The following is a 20,193-nucleotide window of genomic DNA, read 5'->3' as shown; positions in this document are numbered from 1 at the left end:
AGCTGAGCCTCCCCACCCCGCCTTTCAAAATGATCTGATAAAATTGGGCCACCAAATTCCCCCAAGTCTGTCCCTTTATGGGTGCAGCTGTAGATTGAATGCAGTTTGACACCACTGGCACTGCCAAGGCACAATGTGATGGAATCCTGGGGATTGTTGTGTTGCAAGGGCTTTCGCTTTCTCTGACAAAGAGGGCCCAACAACTGTTTTATCACTATAAAGACCTTCTCACATTGGTATATGGATTCACCACGCATCGTGGCAAATCCGTGTGGTCTCAGCGGGGGGCGTCGCCCCACGCCCTGCATCGCCCAACTAATTTGCCCATTGTACACTGCAAAGAAGAACCGGCGTATGATGGGCAAATTAACCCATAGGATGAGGTTGTGAGGCTTTAAAGCGGGCAGCTCCACATTTTGGGATTCTTATGATGTCTGTAGAATTCTGGAAAATGTACTTTGGGATGGCATGGACCTCTGTAGCTGAGAATTCAAAAGGCCCCACCCTAAACTCCATTTCCCAGAATTCTGCAAGCGGCAGAATAAGCCCAAAATGTGGGGCTGCCCCCTTTAAAGTCCTAGTGTCATAAAGCAGTAGAGGATTCCATATCTCTGAGCCATAGCAGCATTCATTCTACAGTGTAGAACGGTTCAGGTCCAGCCTATCTTTGTGACCGCATCTCCCCCTATGAATCGACACGGGCTCTAAGATCTGTCGAGGAGGCCCTCCTCTCGGTCCCGCCTCCATCTTTAGTGCAACACTACAACACTTTAGGAAAGAGTTAAAAACTTGGTTTTTCCAGCAGGCATTTGATAACATTTAGCCAGTAATCAGAAGTGATTGCCCATCACATCGCACTTTATATCTACATTCTGTGCATTCAGCTGGGCTGCTATATTGATTAAATGGATCTTTTAACTGATTCTATTTTAACAGAGGTTTTTATCCAATTTATATACGTGGTTGCTGTAATGTTATTATTGTTTTCATGTTGGTGTATTTTATTTTATGTATTGTGTATTTTAGGTATGGCATCTTTGTGTGTTATTTTGTAAGCCGCCCTGAGTCCCTATGGGAGATGGTGATGGGGTATAAAGTTTTATTATTATTTTCATTATTATAGAGGCAACGCACTGCGGCGTTTCCAACCCAGGGTTTCAATTGTTCCTCTCCTTTTCCCATTGGGGGAGTCCTCCACCTGCATAAGGGTGGTGCCACTTAGAAATCAACATCCTTCTTGTCTCCTATGCCTTCCCTGATGCCAGTTGCCTCCTGCTTTCCTTTCTTTCACTCAGTCACCTGCCCAAAGGTTCCTGGGTGAGATGTTGGGCTGCATCTACAACTTTACACAAAGATACATCACTCCACAGCAAAAAAACATCTGGAATCTCACAATCAGCATCCTGGAAGGCAACTGTCAGGACTACTCCCAGGTAGGGGTCTCTCACTGCTGCAAGGCTTTGGACCGAAGCTGGGGTGGCAAAAAGGGCTGCAGTTTGGGTTTGTGCACCTCCTTCTTTCTTTTTGTCTTTCTTTCTTTCTTCACCTGCTTAGACTAGTCTTTGCCACCCCGGTAGCCTGGGCTGAAGTTTCCAGTTTTTTTTAAGGCTGGATCGACACTGCCCATATAATGCAGTTAGAACTGTGTGATGCAGTTCGGACTGCATTAAATGAGTCTAAAGTTTGGAACTGTATTATTTATTTATTTACTGTATTTATATACTGCTTTTCTCACCTCTGGGAGGACTTAAAGCGGTTTACAATATAATAGTGGCAAAATTCAATTCCTAACATACATATAAAACCAAATAATAAAATCTAAACAAGAAACATATAACATTATACTGTCAGTGCAGACTTTATGAGTCTACACCGATATCATGCAGTTCAAACTGCATTATAGGGCAGGGTTGAACCAGTCGTAATCTGAAAGGCTACAGGGCTTGGCTTGGCATGGAAGGGAGGCTACCTGCTGTTTGGGAAACTCGGGGCCAACATTGTAAAGGCAGTTCCCGAATTACAAACATCCGATTCCTAGTTAAGAACAGGGCTGAGGCAACAGGAAGTGAGTGAAATCTGCCCCTCAGAAGGGAATTCATCGCTGAAAGAGTTATCATGGGGAAAAGGTGTCTCCATTAAAGCTTTATCTCAAAACCTTGTTTCCACAACAAGCCTTTTTTTCAAAATTGAATTATGACAGGGACAGAAAGTGAGGTGAAATCTTCTGAACAGGGGCACAGACAGCAAAACAAATACAACAGGGGTATTAATTAACCCTTTCCTATGCTATCCAAAGATTGATTGGTTGATTGATTTTTGTCTGGAGTTACACATAAAAAATGTTCCTGTTCTGACTTAAATACAAATTCAGCTTAAGAACAAACCTTCAGAACTTACCTTGTTTGTAACTTGGAGACTGCCTGTACTGTAGGATGAATGCAATTTGTGATAACTTTCACTGCTATGACTGATTGCTATGGAATCGTGGGAGATGTAATATTATCAGCCTTTTCTGCCCAAGAGTGCTGGTGCCTCATTCAAGCCACTACTGCCAGTGTTTCATAGCACTGAGCAGTGGCTTTTAAACTGAAGCAATTCTACTGTAGAAGCACCCACTGCTTGTTCATTTGGCCACGGGTGCTGGTGGTGGTGGTGAGGAGCAAGGTCCCTTTCATTCCATGATATTTTTAAAAGTGCTTATCACCATATAAAGTGCATGGCAAATTATGTTAAGTGTTACACACCTTTCCTCCCAAGCACTGACAGAATGTGCCACACTTACATTATCTCCGTTCAACAACCCTGGGTGCATCTACACTGTTGAATAAATGCTGTTTGATTGCCAGGGCTCAATGACTAACTTTCAGGGCTCAATGCTGTGGAATCCTGGGAACTGTAGTTTGGTGAGGCACTTGCAGGGTAGACTAAAGACCATGTGAAAATACAACCCCCTAGTGCCAAGGGGGATAGATCAGCCAGAGAGGACGTTAACTGTCAAAAGTCAGGTGTGTGCTTGGAGCCAGACTTAAACCACACTAAGGCTCAGGTTTCTTTCATCCTACACAGTTCTAAAGAGCCATCATAGTGCTATGGTTTGAGTTTTGGACTATGGGAGCATCTACACTGTAGAATGAATGCAGTTTTACAGCACTTTAACTGTTAGCGCTCTGACAAAGAAGGGTAAAGAGCTTGTAAAACTACCTCTACCATGAGAGATAGGCAGACCATCTGCACTAAAGAATTATTGAAGTTAGACATCACTGTAACTGCCATGGCTCCACTCTGTGATTTCCTATTCTGTTTGTTGTGGCCCTAAGGTTAACCATTTAACAAAACTACAAATCCTAGAAATCCATAGAAAAATCCCAGAAACTACAAGTCCCTGAAATCCATAGCATTGAGCCATGGGAGTTAATGTAGTGTCAAACTGCTATAATTTTGAAGCGTAGATATAGCCTGAAAGAGTATCCATCTACACCAGTGGTTCTCAACCTGTGGGTCCCCAGATGTTTTGGCCTTCAACTCCTGGTAAATTGGCTAAGATTTCTGGGAGTTATGGGCCAAAACATCTGGGGACCCACAGGTTGAGAACCACTGATCAAGGCTGTAGAATTACTGCAGCTTGACACTGCTTTAACTTTGATGGCTCAATGCTATGGAATCATGAGACTTGCCATTTTTAACACAGTCTTTAGCCATCTCTGCCAAAGAGTACTGGTGCCTCACCAAACTATAACTCCTGGGAGGCATGGCAGGTAAAGTGGAGTCAAACTGCATCTATGATGCACCTGTGGTCAGCAAGCCCTAGTCAGACTATATACATCACATTTATTAAACAAGTGGTCTTAAATTAAATGTTAACTTTTCAGGGCTTTCCACCCACCCAGATTTCCTCACATTTAACACTTTTACTCAACCTGTTGTTTGCAAGGGGCAGGAGAAAGGGAGTGGGAAGTCAGCCATGGAAAGGAGAGAATGCAGAAAGCTGCTTTTATCAGATCGGTTGTGTACACTTAAATTTGGTTCCATTTCAGTACAAATGGAATGTGAACAGGATGGCATAGGTTTTACTTTCAAGCCCATCCTTTTGATAAGATATGTAAAATGCAATGAGTGCTTTTTCTCTCCACAAAAGCTATTATTTCTTGTATTACAGAAGAATGGAATGCAGAATGTGAACGTCACTTTTCGTGTCTCCAGAAAATGTGATACCCAGGAACAAAACAGGGACCAATACAATCATGCCCTTATGGAACTCAATGAAATGTGGAAGTATTTCATATCCAGATAACTTCAAATTTGTACTCAGCAGCAACTAAATGATGCAACTGTGGCTGGATGTACATTGCCAAATAATGCAGTTCAATGCAGTTCAAACTGCATTATATGGGTCTACACTGACTATATAATGCAGTTCAGACTGCATTATTTTGCTGTGCAGATCCAGCCTGAGAGCCACCATGGGTGGTTTGAGCTGAACTAGTACAAGCAATCAAGCTTTAAGTCACACACTCTCACTCACAGAGAAATGCAACCATCTCTGAACAAATCTTACTAAGAAAATCCTGTGACAGGTTCACTTTGGAGTTACTAGAAGTCAGAAATGACTTGAAGGCACATGAGAAGAAAAATTGTGTAATTTTGTTAAAGATTTGCTCAAGACAGGAAACTATGAGTGGCTAGGAGGCTGTACCCGTACCGCAGGACACTATTTTTTAAACAGTGGATTCTGATTGCAAATGGGGTCCTCTTAGCTCAATGTTGGGGTCCTAAAAATTTGGCAACGGTAAATGGTTTCTGAATCCCATTTACACAAATCTGTTAACTGCAATTTGCAATGTTTACAGTGTAGCAAATGCTTCAGCTGTACTTTATAAAAAGAAAAATCAGCCTGTTTAGCAAGCCTTGCACATGCTGAATTTTATCAGCAAATGTTTGATTTTTATAACTATTTTATATGCTCAATGTCGCATAAACATTTCTTGGGCAAAATGGGGTCACAAAACAACTTTCTCAGGTGGAATGGGGTTGCAAATGGAAAAGTTTAAGAAGCCCTTAGAAGCCGCACATGTACACATGCCTACTGCAAAACAGAACTTCCAAAATGTCTCCTTAGCATATTTTTTGCCATGTTTTAAAAGCCCTTTTTTGAAAACAAGAAGCGACTGAAAGATTTTTCCTAGAATGATGGGTGGGAGTCTAAAAACATGAGGAAACACCATCACTGTTCCTAGGGGGCATTTGGAATAACAATTTTACCAAAATGTTTCTTTGATGTTGTTTTTACTGGAGATGATCATGAGGACCAGAAAAATGGCCCTGGAGGCCATATGCCAACCCTGATTTATTTGTGTGCCTATGGATATTGTTTATTAAAAATGTATGCACAGTATTTTTAACTGTGTTAACTTATTTTGTATGATTTTCATAATGAGTCTGTTTGTCATCAAGTCAACCGGAACAGTAATAAATGCTTTTCCAAACAATTTGCATATCTTCTGTTGTGATTTTGGAATCAAGAAATGCATGTGCCTGTTCACAAGACTGACTTCTCCCTGAAGGAAAAAGGGCCAGGCCAATTGACTGGATAGTCATCCTGGTCTACAAATGGAGCCCATATGTGACTTTATGCTGCACACAGATCTCCTGTATTCACCCTGCATCCAGATATATGCATCATTCAAGATGTTGGCATGCAGCAACTGTGAATGCTGCATCTCAGAGTGGTCCGCGAGAAGCGAGAAAGCGCGGGGGGGGGGGGGGGGAGAGAGAGAGAGATAAAGAAAGACTTTCTTAAACATTTTCACCAAAGCAGAACTAGAGCTGCGGGAAACGTGATACGACGGATTGCTTTGGCGAGAGCACCGGAAGCGTGTTGCGGCAGTAAGCGTCCGCCGGAAGTTTCCGGCAGCCCCTCAGTGACTCGTGTGAGGAGATCCCTTGAGGCGCTTTGGCCCTTCGTTGGTCTTTACGCGGCCCCTTCTGAAGCGAGGCAATGGCGCTGAAGGGCGGCGGCGGGCAGAGCGCGCTCCTGGCGGGCTTCCGGGCACTGGGCCTCTACTCCAACCACTTGCCGCACGTGCTCCGCTTCCACCGTCGCCACCGCGAGTTCTACCTGGCCGTGGCGGTGGGAAGCAGCTTCCACACTTACAACGTGAGTTGATCTCGGCCTAGCAGGGTTGCCCGAGCAGAGGCTAGATTGGAAACCAGACAGGGCCCCTGTTGTGCTTTTCAGTCATCATCAGTCGGCCTTGTTTTATCACCCAGCTTTGTAGGCTGTGCCTTCAAGTTTTATTTGATTGATTGATTGATTGATTGATCGTGTCAGAACCGAATTGAGAATACAGTAGAGTCTCACTTATCCAACAGAAAACGGGCCGGCAGAACGTTGGATAAGCGAATATGTTGGATAATAAGAAGAGATTAAGAAAAAGCCTATTAAACATCAAAATAGGTTATGATTTTACAAATGAAGCAACAAAACATCATGTTATACAACAAATTTGACAGAAAAAGTAGTTCATTACACATTAATGCTATGTAGTAATTACGGTATTTACGAATTTAGCACCCAAATATCACAATGCATTGAAAACATTGACTACAAAAATGCGTTGGATAATCCAGAACGTTGGATAAGCGAGTGTTGGATAAGTAAGACTCTACTGTACAGTTATAACAATCATGGGGCAACTTGGGCAACCAGGTGTTTTGGACTTCAGCTCCCACCATTCCGAGCAGCCTCAGGCCCCATCCTTTCCCCCCTCAGCCCCTTAAGTTTGCCCATTTTGCTGGCCACTTCGAATGCTATACCTCTCTAGAACAGTGGTTCTCAATCTGTGGGCCCCCAGGTGTTTTGGCCTACAACTCCCAGAAATCCCAGCCAGTTTACCAGCTGTTAGGATTTCTGGGAGTTGAAGGCCAAAACATCTGGGACCCACAGGTTGAGAACCACTGCACTAGCATGCAATCTCTTAATGGAATGACACAAAGCCACTCTTACCAGCATTTTAAATAATATATCAGGCACGAGCAAACTTGGGCCCTCCAGGTGTTTTGGACTACAACTCCCACAATTCCTAACAGCCTACCGGCTGTTAGGAATTATGGAAGTTGTAGTCCAAAACACCTCGGGGGCCCAAGTTTTCCCGTGCCTGATATATTCCCTAATACCGGGTATCCAAAAAGGTGTCTTTACCATTTAATTCTATGTACAACACAGGGCATCAGAAAAGTCTCTTTATCATTCCAATTCTACATACAATTGATATTATAAAGATAATTTTTGGACAATATGTATTGGAATCCAGACGGATCAAAGACCGCCATTTTTGTTCTTATTCTTTCTGGGTTAAAATAAACTTACTTGAGGAAATGATATAACAAGTCTCCATATCAGTAGCTGTTGGAAGATATTCTGTGATTTAAAAGCATGCACAAATGTATAAACAACCACAAAGTTAACAATTTGGCATTATACTAAATTTCCTTTGTCCAGAAGCTGGCCACTTTGAGTGCCTCTAGTGTCGCTGTGCATTGTGCATGTGGCGGGGCTTAGATCACAGTGGTCTGTGGTGTGCTCTTCTCCACATTCGCATCTTGTGGATTCCACTTTCTATCCCCACTTCTTAAGATTGGCTCTACATCTCATGGTGCCATGTCACAGTCTGTTCAGCACCTTCCAAGTAATCCAGGCCTCTTCCACACAGCTGAATAAAATCCCACGTTTTCTGCTTTGAACTGGAATATATGACAGTGTGGAGCCAGGTAAACCAGTTCAAAGCAGATATTGTGGATTATCTGCCTTGATATTCTGGGTTATTTAGCTGTGTGGAAGGGCCCCCAGTCTAAGCCCAGGAGGGAGTTTCTCATCCAGTATCAGCCACTGATTGAGGTGTATTTTATTTATTTACTGTATTTCTATCCCGGTCTGTTTCACCTTGGAGGGGAATCAGAGCGGCTTCCAGTTTTGACCAATATTCAGTGCCACATTGAAACATAAAGGCATACAATACACAACATTTTAAACTTAAAAAACAAATAAAGCATATAAATACTGTACAATTAAAAACTGTTGAAAACATAGCACCTAATCCCACAATCTGTTCAGTGGATGTATATTGCACTGTTATTATGCTACTTCCCAAACGCCTGCTTCCATAGCTTAAAACCAGGACAGTAGAGGCTGATCTAATATTGCTGGGGAGGAAGTTCCAAAACCGAGGGGCCAAGACTGAGAAGGCTCTGTCCCTCGTCCCCACCAGTCGCACTTGCGAAGAAAGCAGGACTGAGAACAGGGCCTCCCTGGCAGATCTTGATACCCGAAATTCCAAGTTTTAGCCTGCCACTTTTGGGTTCTCGTTGCTTGGTGGGAAGTGGATCAGACAGGGGAAGTAAAAGAAGGGGCACTCACACTCACTGATATATATATATATATATATATATATACTCGTGTCTTAATTCAAACTAATGTATAAATAGAGGACTCATTTGAGAACCCAAATTATTGAATTTGATATGACACATGGATAAATTGGCTCAGGCTTTTGGGCTTGATTTTTTTAAATTAAAATTTCTAGATGTATACATGAATATATACAGTAATCACTTCCTTGCTAACTCACTCATACATTTAATTAATTAATTAATATGCTGCCTTTCTCCCAGAGTGGGAACCAAGGCAGCTTCCAAAAGTAATACATTATAAATATTTGCAGTAAAAAAGTGGTCATAACCTTTGGGACTCTTCCCGCTATGAACTTTTCCCACTTCCCATTTTCCAAGATCTGCAATTATCTACTTCACTATAAAGTGTTTAGTATTTTATCATGAAGCAGCCAAATGCTTCAGACAGAAGAAGATACCCAACTATGGCCCCTTCCACACAGCTGAATAGAATCCCACATTATCTGCTTTGAACTAGAATATATGGCAGTGTGGACTCAGATAATCCAGTTCAAAGCAGATATTGTGGGATTTTCTGCCTTGATATTCCGGGTTATATGGCTGTGTGGAAGGACCCTATGATGCCAACAAAGAGGGGGTAATCTGATCTATCCCATCACCATGACTAGAATTGGACAAGAAGGGTATGATAGACTTGAGGAGAAGGCGAAATAAAAGTTCTTATTTTTTTCTTTCATTGCCCAATGTGTGAGTTGGGAGTCATGTAAAGTTCCTCTTTTACTTAATTACTTGGGTGTGAAGGGGGAAAGGGACATGAATGAGGTAGGCATCCAGTAAGAGTACAAGCTGGATGGTAAGATTAACACATAAACAATAAAGACTATTTGATTGATAGTTTTAGGCATGTTGGGAATAAAAAGAACTACAGGTCTTTGGTAACGATTAGAATGTGAGAATGAGAAATGTGTGGCTATTACTACAATTGGAGACCAGTCTTTTTGGAATAGGAGTGGTGCTAAAGGGGTGAATCCAGGGAAGAATACTGCGAATTGCCGCTGAACTATTTTGCTGATTAGACCCAATGTCCTCTGAAAATTTCAGAGCCTGGGCACAGGAATAAGTAACAATTTGAGTTTTGCCCACAAGCCATTTATTGACAGTGATAGTGTTGTAACAATTCAAAAGCATAATCGTGTTGGTCTGAAGTACAGTAGAGTCTCACTTATCCAACGTTCTGGATTATCCAACACATTTTTGTAGTCAATGTTTTCAATACATTGTGATATTTTGGTGCTAAATTCATAAATACAGTAATTACTGCATAGCATTACTGCGTATTGAACTACTTTTTCTGTCAAATTTGTTGTTAAACATGATGTTTTGGTGCTTAATTTGTAAAATCATAACCTAATTTGATGTGTAATAGGCTTTTCCTTAATCCTTCCTTATTATCCAACGTATTCGCTTATCCAACGTTCTACCGGCCCGTTTATGTTGGATAAGTGAGACTCTACTGTATCAATAAGAAAAGAGATTGAGACAACAAAGCTGGTAGCTTAAGCTTACATAGACATAGGGTGCAACTACATTGTAGAATTAATGCAGTCTAACACCACTTTAACTGCCATGGCTCAGTGTTATGGGAGCTGTAGGTTTACAAGTGTTTTAGCTTTCTCTGCCAAAGAGCAATGATGCCTCACCAAACTACAAATCCCAGGATTCCACAACATTGAGCCAAGATGGTTAAAATGGTGTCAAATGGCATTAATTCTAAAGTGCAGATACAGGTTAAGTTTGCTTACTCAGACTGAGCAGGTACTGTTATATCTAAATAGATACTGCATAGAATATTGAAAGTTTATAATTTTTAGTAACATCATTCTGGAAGGTCAGGTCTGAGGCCCCTTCTTCATTTCCCTATATCCTAGGATTTGATCTCAGATTATCTGGCAGTGTAGACCCATATAATCCAGTCCAAAACAGATAATCTGGGATCAGATCCAGTCTGAATGCATCTCAGGGCCCTTCCAGACAGGCCCTATATCCCAGAATCTGATCCCAGGTTATCTGTTTATCTTAGATTGTCTGGCAGTGTGGACTCATATAATTCAGTTTAAAGCAGAAAACCTGGGATCAGATCCTGGGATATAGGGCTGGTCTGGAAGGGCCCTCAGTAGTCCCACTTCTTAAAACTTACCAGACTTTCTGTCTTAAAAGGGAAAACACCTGTGTAGGGACAATCATTCTAATAGTAGTTAAATACTGTGCTTATTAGGCAATCTACAGAACTTTCAGTTAAGAGAGACTAATTTTATTCAGAAGAATGCTATAATTAACTCATGAAACTATTAAGGAGGATTTCAAGTATCAAGGCAGTTCACCTCTTGTTAAGCTTAATGGCACAGTGCCTATTTGTTTTACTGAAACTGAACTGTGCTTTCGGGAAGACATTTCTGACTACCTTTGTACTTGGCTTACGTGCATGGTGATGTGAAAATGTGTTAATATCATTTAATAATATGAACTCCCACACATTATGGGAACAATGTAGAAATCAAGATAATTGGGCAATTTATTGTGTTTGGCATTCATTGCATTTGGCTCTAAATCAAGTATCTCTCCAATGCATTCAGTTAAGTTTTCTGCTCTCTTTTCCACTATTTGTATTTCTTTTGTAGCAGTCAGTAGATCAATATTACAGTACTTCAGAGTTGCTCATATACTTTTTTCTCCACTAAGTTAACTAATCTTATATACCATATTTCTTTTTAAATATTCAACACATATGAAGAATAGCTTCATTAGAGGAACACATTCTTTATGTTTGTAATGATTGCAAAACCTTGGTAGCAATTAAATTCACTCACAAGAAAATCTTGGAAATGTCTTTAGTGCTAGGTTATTACTATACAGCAAAGTTACGAATGAAGAAAACACGGTCAACTTCTCAGTTCAGAACCCCAAAAGCCCCATCCTCTCAACTCCCGAAAGTTCCTCCGTTCAGCCTCCAGGTCTTCCTGTCTCAGCCCATTCGCGTTATCAGGATCTTTCCCATGCAGGACCCGAAATGTTGTTATTCTATTTTCATTCCTCATCCTTGGCTGTGAACTCATGGCATGGAGGTGTTCTGGTACCTTGAATGATAATGTTCCTGTTATGTGATTGCATTTTTATAAGGAGCATCTTTCCTGAAGGAAACAAAATGCTTTAAATGTATTGGCTTGGGTCCTAATTAACAATATCTCAGCAGGAGTACTGTACTTCCTTTGGTGAAGTTCAAGAAACAATGGAAGATGCAGTTTTCAGCAATTCTCCCTGCAGCCCTGAAGAACTGTTCCAGAAAACCAAAGGGTGTATGTTGGTAGTGTAGGGAAGTAGTTTCCAAACTCTAGGGTTCTGCAACAGCATCATAGAGGTTCTGAAAAAAGATATCTTTAAAATCCAATCTAAAACAGATTTTTGAAAAACCCACATGAGACCTACTATTTGATTTATAGTCTCTGTAATAGCTATCTTGTATTACAATTATTGCTATCAGATATTTAATTACTGGCTTCACATTCTATTTGCCATCTAAACAAGAATGATTTGCACATAGTTGATTTTTCATTCTGAGTTCACATTTATTCTTTGAATTTTTTATTGTACAGTTTTTGACATGAAAGACATTTGGGATATTGGGATATTATTAATAAAATATCAAGGGTAATATTTACTCAAAACCTAGACATTGTATAGGAAATTGGGGAACATATTTGAATTAGTGTAAAATGATCCATAGATAGATCGATAGATTAAACAGATCAGGGATAGAATTAGGGCTCCATGGAAAATAAAGGTCTTCTGAAGAGTTCCATGGCTGAAAGAGTTTGGGAACTTCTGGCGTAGAGGGTTGACATCGGAAAGGGGGTGGAAATTACAATTTGATAAAGGACTGACTCATTCCCCGCTCTTTCATTTAGGGTGTTAAGATCTAAGTTGCTGTGTTTTCCTCCATAAATATATTTTGAAGCTTTGTTTTCTAGGGAGGACCTCTTGAGCATTTGTGTAGCCATCTAGCCTGGGATTGTCACTATATCTTCTATCAGTCAGCTACACAACCTAAAAGGCATTTGGAAAGTGGTAATGAGAAATCATGCTTACTCATTGACCGAAATCTTGTTGGTGACATATGCCTGAGTAAAGTGGAATTAGACCTGCATGCATGACTCTATAGAGGAAGTAGAAGAAATAGGGTTGGGATGCTAAATGCAACTATTGACTTGTGGGTACAAAAAAGAACTATAACAGTGATCAGTGCATTCTCAAAATCATGACAAGAAGAGATATAACTTCTCTCTCTGGCACTCTTTTGAGAGATACTTTTGTGTGTGTGTCAGGAGCAACCAGAGTTGCTTCTGGAGTGAGAGAATTGGCCGTCTGCAAGGATGTTGCCCAGGGGACGCCCGGATGTTTTGATGTTTTACCATCCTTGTGAGAGGCTTCTCTCATGTCCCCACATGGAGCTGGAGCTGAAAGAGGGAGCTCATCCGCACTCTCCCCGGGTGGGATTCGAACCTGGCAGCTTTCAGGTCAGCAACCCAACCTTCAAGTTGGCTTTTATCCCCTAGGCCACTGGAGGCTCCTTGAGAGATACTGAAATGGAGGTGTTTCACCTGCAGACTTTCTCAAAATAACAACAAGAAGGGAAGTACCTCTTCCCATAGTCATAGTCATTTTGAGAATGGGAAAATACATCAAGGTACCTACTTCCACGCTTAGTGAACCTGTAGGCTGGTACAAACTTTCTGGAAAAAGGTAATCAAGGAAACAAAATGAGTAGTAAAAAAAAGTCAAGAAATACCCAGAAATATACCTTTTAGGTTTATTTGGTGGAAAAAAATAGTAAAGAAGACATAGAAATTTGTCAATACAGTTTTATAGCTGCAAGATCATGGAAGTGAGGAAAAAAGCTGGTTATAAAGGACTGGAGAGGAAAATTATTAGACTATATCCAAATGGCCAAGCTGTCCAGTGGCATTAGAGGAAGAAATAATGAAGACTTAGTTAGAAAATGGAGGCTTGCATTTGAATATTTAGAAAGGAAGATAAAAGTAGACTTTAAAATAGCAGAAAGGGAAAGTTATTAATGTAAAGATAAGGGTAGGTTTTTATGAGATATTAGTTTCACCTTGACTGGTGGTGGGGAAGGCAATGGGTTTGGTAGATAGATGTATTTATATTATGTGTATCTGATGTATTTTTTATTTTCATTTATATTTTGTATACCATCTTTACACATTTTTTAAAAAAAGAGAAAATGGCAGTAGAACATAATGTGGATACTTAGGTTAGTATGGGTGTCCAGAGTACTCTGGGAGTTAGAATATTTTGCATGATTTCAGGGTAAAACGTGTCCAAAATTCTTTCAATTTGTGAGTGGGAGACTTTGGGGGACAGGTAGGGGTCTTCGGAGGTTACAAAAATGGGTCCCAAATACTGCTCTTTGCTGACCCTTAAGGTAGAACAAGAGATTATCCCCCAAAGATCCAAGAAATGATATATCCAACAGGGAAATAAATCAATTAGGAAAAAATAAAAAGATGATTGAACCGTTAAGGCACACTGAAGAGCTATAGAAGAAATAAACATGTTTCAAAGTGCAAGTTGAGTTTTCCTTACCTGAAATACTTAGGACCAGAAGTTTCTTGGATTTTGGACTTTTCAGATTTTGGGAAACATATATTTGCATGTCCATAATGAATGACGGATAGGGAAAGGAGCTTAACCACATGTCTAGTGCCCGAGTCTGAAAAATAGATAGGCTTCTAAAATATATGTTACCTCAGTTCTGTTGGTCATTCTGCCTGTGGAAGAGAACAAACTATTCTAGGCTGCTTTTACCTCATAGTAGTTTAAATGTAATTTACGTATTTTACCTAAATATTCACGCTACAGTTTATAGATATGCATGTTGTCCCCAAGTTACAAACGTTTGCTTTATATATGACTCCTATTTACAAATGGGGGTGAAACAACAGCAAGTGAAATGAGCTCTATCCCTAGAAACCTCATGGGGAAAAGATGTTTTCACTGAACCTTTATCACCAATCCTTGTTTCCATGACAGTCCAAACTTTTCAAGATGCAATTGTCACAGGGACAGAAAATGAGGTGAAATCTTATGAATGAGGGGCAAACAGCAAAACAAACACCACAGGTGTTAACCATCCCCTATGCTATCCAAAACAAACAAGCAAAATTGGTTGGAGTTAAACTTTAAATTGTACCTGTTCCAATTTACAAACAAATTCAGCTTAAGAACAAACCTACCGAACCGTCTTGTTCATAGCCTGGAGACTGCCTGTAGTTGTCTTACAGGCTGATCTGTCAAGCTATGGTTTGGCCTTTTTCCTGTGGTCTTTTCCTGTGGTCACAAATGATTTTCGAGCTCTGGGAACAAAGCTAAAACTGTATAATGTACATGTGATCTTTTCATCCCTCCTCCCCGTTGTAGGACATGGCTCTACAAGGGCCGGAAAAATAGTACAGGTCAATAACTGGCTCAAAAAATGGTGTCAAGAGGAGCATTTTGGCTTCCTTGACCATGGTCTACTCTTCCAAGAGGATGGACTACTGGCAAGTGATGGGGTGCATCTCACAGAAGTAGGAAAACATCTTTTTGCACACAGACTCACAAACCTCATCAGGCGCACTTTAAACTAGATCCACTGGGGGAGGGGAACAACAGCCTGGCGAACACTATATTACCCACGACTACAGGGAACCGCCAAAAGGCTAAACGGAGGGCTGCACAAACACAGCAAGGACCAAGTACAGAGAGCATAATAATCCCAAATAAACAGCTCAAGGGGGGGTCACAGGGGCTTACATGTCTTTACACTAATGCTCAGAGCATGGGAAATAAGCAAGACGAACTCCAACTCTTAGCACAGCACCACACATACGATGTCATAGGCATCACTGAAACCTGGTGGGATGACTCCCATCACTGGAATTTAACTATTGAGGGCTATAACCTCTTTCACAGAAATAGAACAAAGGGGAGAGGAGGGGGAGTAGCTTTATATGTCAAAAACAGTTACGTTGCAGAAAAAATCCAAGACTGTAATCCGGAAAACCAGCTTGAAAGCATCTGGATAAGAATCAAGGGAACCGGGACTCAAAAAGACCTTGTCGTGGGTGTCTACTACAGACCTCCGAGTCAGGATGAAGGACTTGATGAAGCTTTCTGTCAACAGCTGACCAAACAGGCACAAAGAAGAGATATAGTAGTCATGGGCGATTTCAATTATCCAGATATCTGCTGGAAAACAAACTCGGCCAAGAGTACAAAGTCCAACAAATTCCTCACTTGCCTTGCAGACAATTTTATGGTCCAGAAGGTAGAAGAGGCAACAAGGGGATCAGCAACTCTTGATCTAATCTTAACAAATGTGGAAGACCTGATCAATACAGTTGAAGTGGTTGGATCCTTAGGGGCAAGTGACCATGTGCTCCTGCAGTTTGCAATACAAAGGAATGCTGAAACTAAGACAAGTCAAACACGCATTCTGGACTTTAAGAGAGCTGACTTCCAAAAAATGAAGGAATTATTGAGCGGCATTCCATGGACGCCAATATTAAAAAACAAGGGAGTTAAGGATGGATGGGAGTTTTTCAAAAGTGAAATACTCAAGGCGCAAATGCAAACTGTGCCAACAAAGAAGAAAAATAAGACAAATGCAAAGAAGCCAGAATGGATGTCCAAAGAACTTGTAACTGAGCTAAAGCTCAAAAGTGACATGCACAAGAAGTGGAAAAGGGGAGAAATCACCAAAGAAGAATTCAAACGTATAGCCAACACCTGTAGGGAAAAGGTTCGCAAGGCTAAAGTGCAAAATGAGCTCAGGCTTGCCAGGGACATAAAAAACAACAAAAAAGGCTTTTTTGCTTACGTTGGTAGAAAAAGAAAGAAAAAGGAGGCGATAGGGCCACTGCAAGGAGAAGATGGGGTGATGGTGACAGGGGATAGGGAAAAGGCAGAACTGCTTAATGCCTTCTTTGCCTCGGTCTTCTCACAAAAAGAAAGCCATCTTCAACCTCAGCAACATGGAATGGATGAAGGATTGGGGGAAATCCAACCCCAAATAGGGAAACAAGTTGTCCAGGAACACCTGGCCACTCTCAACGAATTCAAGTCGCCAGGGCCAGATCAGCTACATCCAAGAGTATTGAAGGAACTAGCGGAAGTTATTTCAGAACCACTGGCAATCATCTTTGAGAGTTCTTGGAGAACAGGAGAAGTCCCAGCAGATTGGAGGAGGGCGAATGTGGTCCCTATCTTCAAGAAGGGAAAAAAGAACGACCCAAACAATTACCGTCCGGTCAGCCTCACATCAATACCAGGCAAGATTCTGGAAAAGATCATTAAGGAAGTGGTCTGCAAACACTTAGAAACAAATGCGGTCATTGCTAATAGTCAACACGGATTTACCAAAAACAAGTCATGCCAGACTAATCTGATCTCTTTTTTCGATAGAGTTACGAGTTGGGTCGATACAGGGAATGCTGTGGATGTAGCGTACCTGGATTTCAGTAAGGCCTTCGACAAAGTCCCCCACGACCTTCTGGCAAACAAACTAGTAAAATGTGGGCTAGACAAAACTACGGTTAGGTGGATCTGTAATTGGCTAAGCGAACGAACCCAAAGGGTGCTCACCAATGCGTCGTCTTCATCATGGAAAGAAGTGACAAGTGGAGTGCCGCAGGGTTCCGTCCTGGGCCCGGTTCTGTTCAACATCTTTATTAACGACTTAGACGAAGGGTTAGAAGGCACGATCATCAAGTTTACAGATGACACCAAACTGGGAGGGATAGCTAACACTCCAGAAGACAGGAGCAGAATTCAAAACGATCTTGACAGACTAGAGGGATGGGCCGAAACTAACAAAATGAAGTTCAACAGGGACAAATGCAAGATACTTCACTTCGGCAGAAAAAATGGAAATCAAAGATACAGAATGGGGGACGCCTGGCTTGACAGCAGTGTGTGCGAAAAAGACCTTGGAGTCCTCGTGGACAACAAGTTAAACATGAGCCTACAATGTGATGCGGCAGCTAAAAAAGCCAATGGGATTTTGGCCTGCATCAGTAGGGGAATAGCGTCTAGATCCAGGGAAGTCATGCTCCCCCTCTATTCTGCCTTGGTCAGACCACACCTGGAATACTGTGTCCAATTTTGGGCACCGCAGATGAAGGGAGATGTTGACAAGCTGGAAAGCGTCCAGAGGAGGGCGACTAAAATGATTAAGGGTCTGGAGAACAAGCCCTATGAGGAGAGGCTTAAAGAGCTGGGCATGTTTAGCCTGCAGAAGAGAAGGCTGAGAGGAGACATGATAGCCATGTACAAATACGTGAGGGGAAGTCATAGGGAGGAGGGAGCAAGCTTGTTTTCTGCTGCCCTGCAGACTAGGACACGGAACAATGGCTTCAAACTACAGGAAAGGAGATTCCACCTGAACATCAGGAAGAACTTCCTCACTGTGAGAGCTGTTCGGCAGTGGAACTCTCTCCCCCAGACTGTGGTGGAGGCTCCTTCTTTGGAAGCTTTTAAGCCGAGGCTGGATGGCCATCTGTCGGGGGTGCTTTGAATGCGATTTCCTGCTTCTTAGCGGGGGGTTGGACTAGATGGCCCATGAGGTCTCTTCCAACTCTACTATTCTATGATTCTATGATTCTTTGAAAACATCCCAGGAGTCATAAAATATTGCAGCCCCCACACAGTTGCTGTAACAGAACTCAGGTTGCCCTGTCACATATCTATTTATAATGTTTACAGATGGCAAGGCAAAAGAAAGAAAAGAGAAAACACCAAGGAACATGGGCAAAAGAGAACACTTTGGAGGGTTTTTTTGGCAGTTCTCAGAGAAATGAATTGCCAAACCGCCTCTGAGTATTCCGACTAAGAATACCCAATAAATGGAGTTACCATCAACTGACAGTGAACTGGAATGCGCATACACGTATAAATAGTGAAGATTTTCTGTAACAAACACAATTCATTACAAGTTTACTCATGCTTTTTGCTAAGAAGGTGTAGTTTATAAAGTACAGTATCTGAAAAATGATTGACACAAAGTTGTATTTGAAAACACTGGTGTATCTTTTCAGTAGTTGGCACTTTGTAATTACACCCAAGATTTACAGTGATATACTAATTGTTTCTTATTTATAACCAAAACTTGTCTTTGAGACAAAGTATAATCCACAAAGCAGGAAAGCAACGAGATGATTCTAGGCTCATTTTTAGCCTTTTTCTTTTTCTTTCTTGCTTTTTGTTATTTTGCTACTAGAATTCTAAATAAATTTGTTTAGACATCCACTTACAGTTCAGCATTTGCTCAGCACTTATTTATACTTGTTCTAATAGTGGCATCTCAAGATGTATGCCTAAGTCATTCACTGTTTTTATGGAGTTTTCTGTGCAGTGTTGTCCCCCCGCTTTCTCTATGTAATCACGTGGTGGAAGCCATTTGAATACTCTTTTGGTGGACTGTGATTTAACAAAGCATTATTGAATGTATAGGGTAATCTGTAGTATTTCACTCATGCCCAGTCATTTGTCCTTAAAAAAAAATAAATTGATGGCCTTGACTGTATGAACTGGCTTAGAGGTGTTGTAGGGGGAATTCTAGCTCCTACCCAGATGGTTTTCAAGAGAACTTACAAATGCTGAAAATCAGAAAAACAACTATGGGGAAAAATAAACATTACTCATGACATTTTCCAGAGCAGGTTCTGCTTGAGATATTTCCCTGACATTTCTGGGTGTTTAACAGCTACACAATTTAAAGAAATAAATGTATGTTCTGTGTTTTTAAACAATACTGTCTTGCTGATGCTGGCTTAATGCTTCTAATAGGCTTGCTGCTAAAATATTATATTTTTATTGCAGGTAAAGAAGCTGGGCATAGTCGCTGTTAGTAAGTATACAGTCATACATCAGTGCAAATGGTGTGGGATTTTTCTTGTTTTTTCTGTATAAATTCTAAGATGCAACTTATACAGTTTATGAAGTGCTGTCACAAAATGACTTATTTAAACAAATGTACAATAGAAATAGGGGATCAGTTTGCTGTATAATTTAGAAATAAATATGAACAGTATAATTAAATGCATGGATTTTAATATTGTATAAAAAGAACTCAATTTTAAATAAATTTATTTTCTTATCAGGAGTTTCTGGATTTTAAAACAGCCAGCACTGTATCTGTGGATAACAGCCATTTGTAATTTACCACACATAGTTACTAGATTCCTTGAAATCTAGAAGTTGTTAAATAGTACTGTGATTAAATTTTATAAATCTCCCTTCAAGGTTCTGTTATTGAATTTGGTGGCCCTTTATACACACTTTGTTTCCATGCTTCTTGCATCATCTCTCTACCTACGTCTGGCTTCCTTTACTAAGATGTGACCATTTAATAGTCCATAAAGTGGGGTCTAGAAAAACTATATTTTTCTGAGTGATACAGTGTTTTGCAAATAAAATGAACATTTTGTATAATAAATACAAAGAGGAAGAATATAGATATGGTAATAATAGCAACATTATCCACCTTTTATTCGCCTGCACAATGTGATGCTTTTCTAAAGATAACTTGTTTAATCATGAATGATTAGGATTTGATATTTCAAAGGAAAATTCCATTTTTACCCACCACATTAGAGCCTAGTCTGGTTTAAATTTGAAGTTCTTGTGCAGATTTTTAAAGTGCTTAATAAGACATGACCATTATATTTTTCA

At 40.7% G+C, this 20,193-nt stretch overlaps 1 protein-coding gene across 1 annotated transcript in view; it reads left to right on the top strand.

Moving 5' to 3' along the window:
- Window positions 1–5,875: 5,875 nt before the first annotated feature.
- wdr36 (WD repeat domain 36) overlaps window positions 5,876–20,193 on the top strand; it is a 55,064-nt gene continuing 40,746 nt past the window's right edge. Inside the window, exons 1-2 of the mRNA XM_003222992.4 lie at window positions 5,876–6,154; window positions 19,342–19,369. Of these exons, the coding sequence (XP_003223040.1) occupies window positions 5,996–6,154; window positions 19,342–19,369 (187 nt within the window). The 5' untranslated portion in view covers window positions 5,876–5,995. The remainder of the gene's footprint in view (window positions 6,155–19,341; window positions 19,370–20,193) is intronic.

The sequence above is a fragment of the Anolis carolinensis genome, chromosome 2, assembly GCF_035594765.1.
Source record: "Anolis carolinensis isolate JA03-04 chromosome 2, rAnoCar3.1.pri, whole genome shotgun sequence".
Taxonomy (NCBI): Eukaryota; Metazoa; Chordata; class Lepidosauria; order Squamata; family Dactyloidae; genus Anolis; species Anolis carolinensis.
The sequence above is the reverse complement of the archived record's forward strand: the minus strand, read 5'-3'. Positions and strand labels throughout refer to the sequence as shown.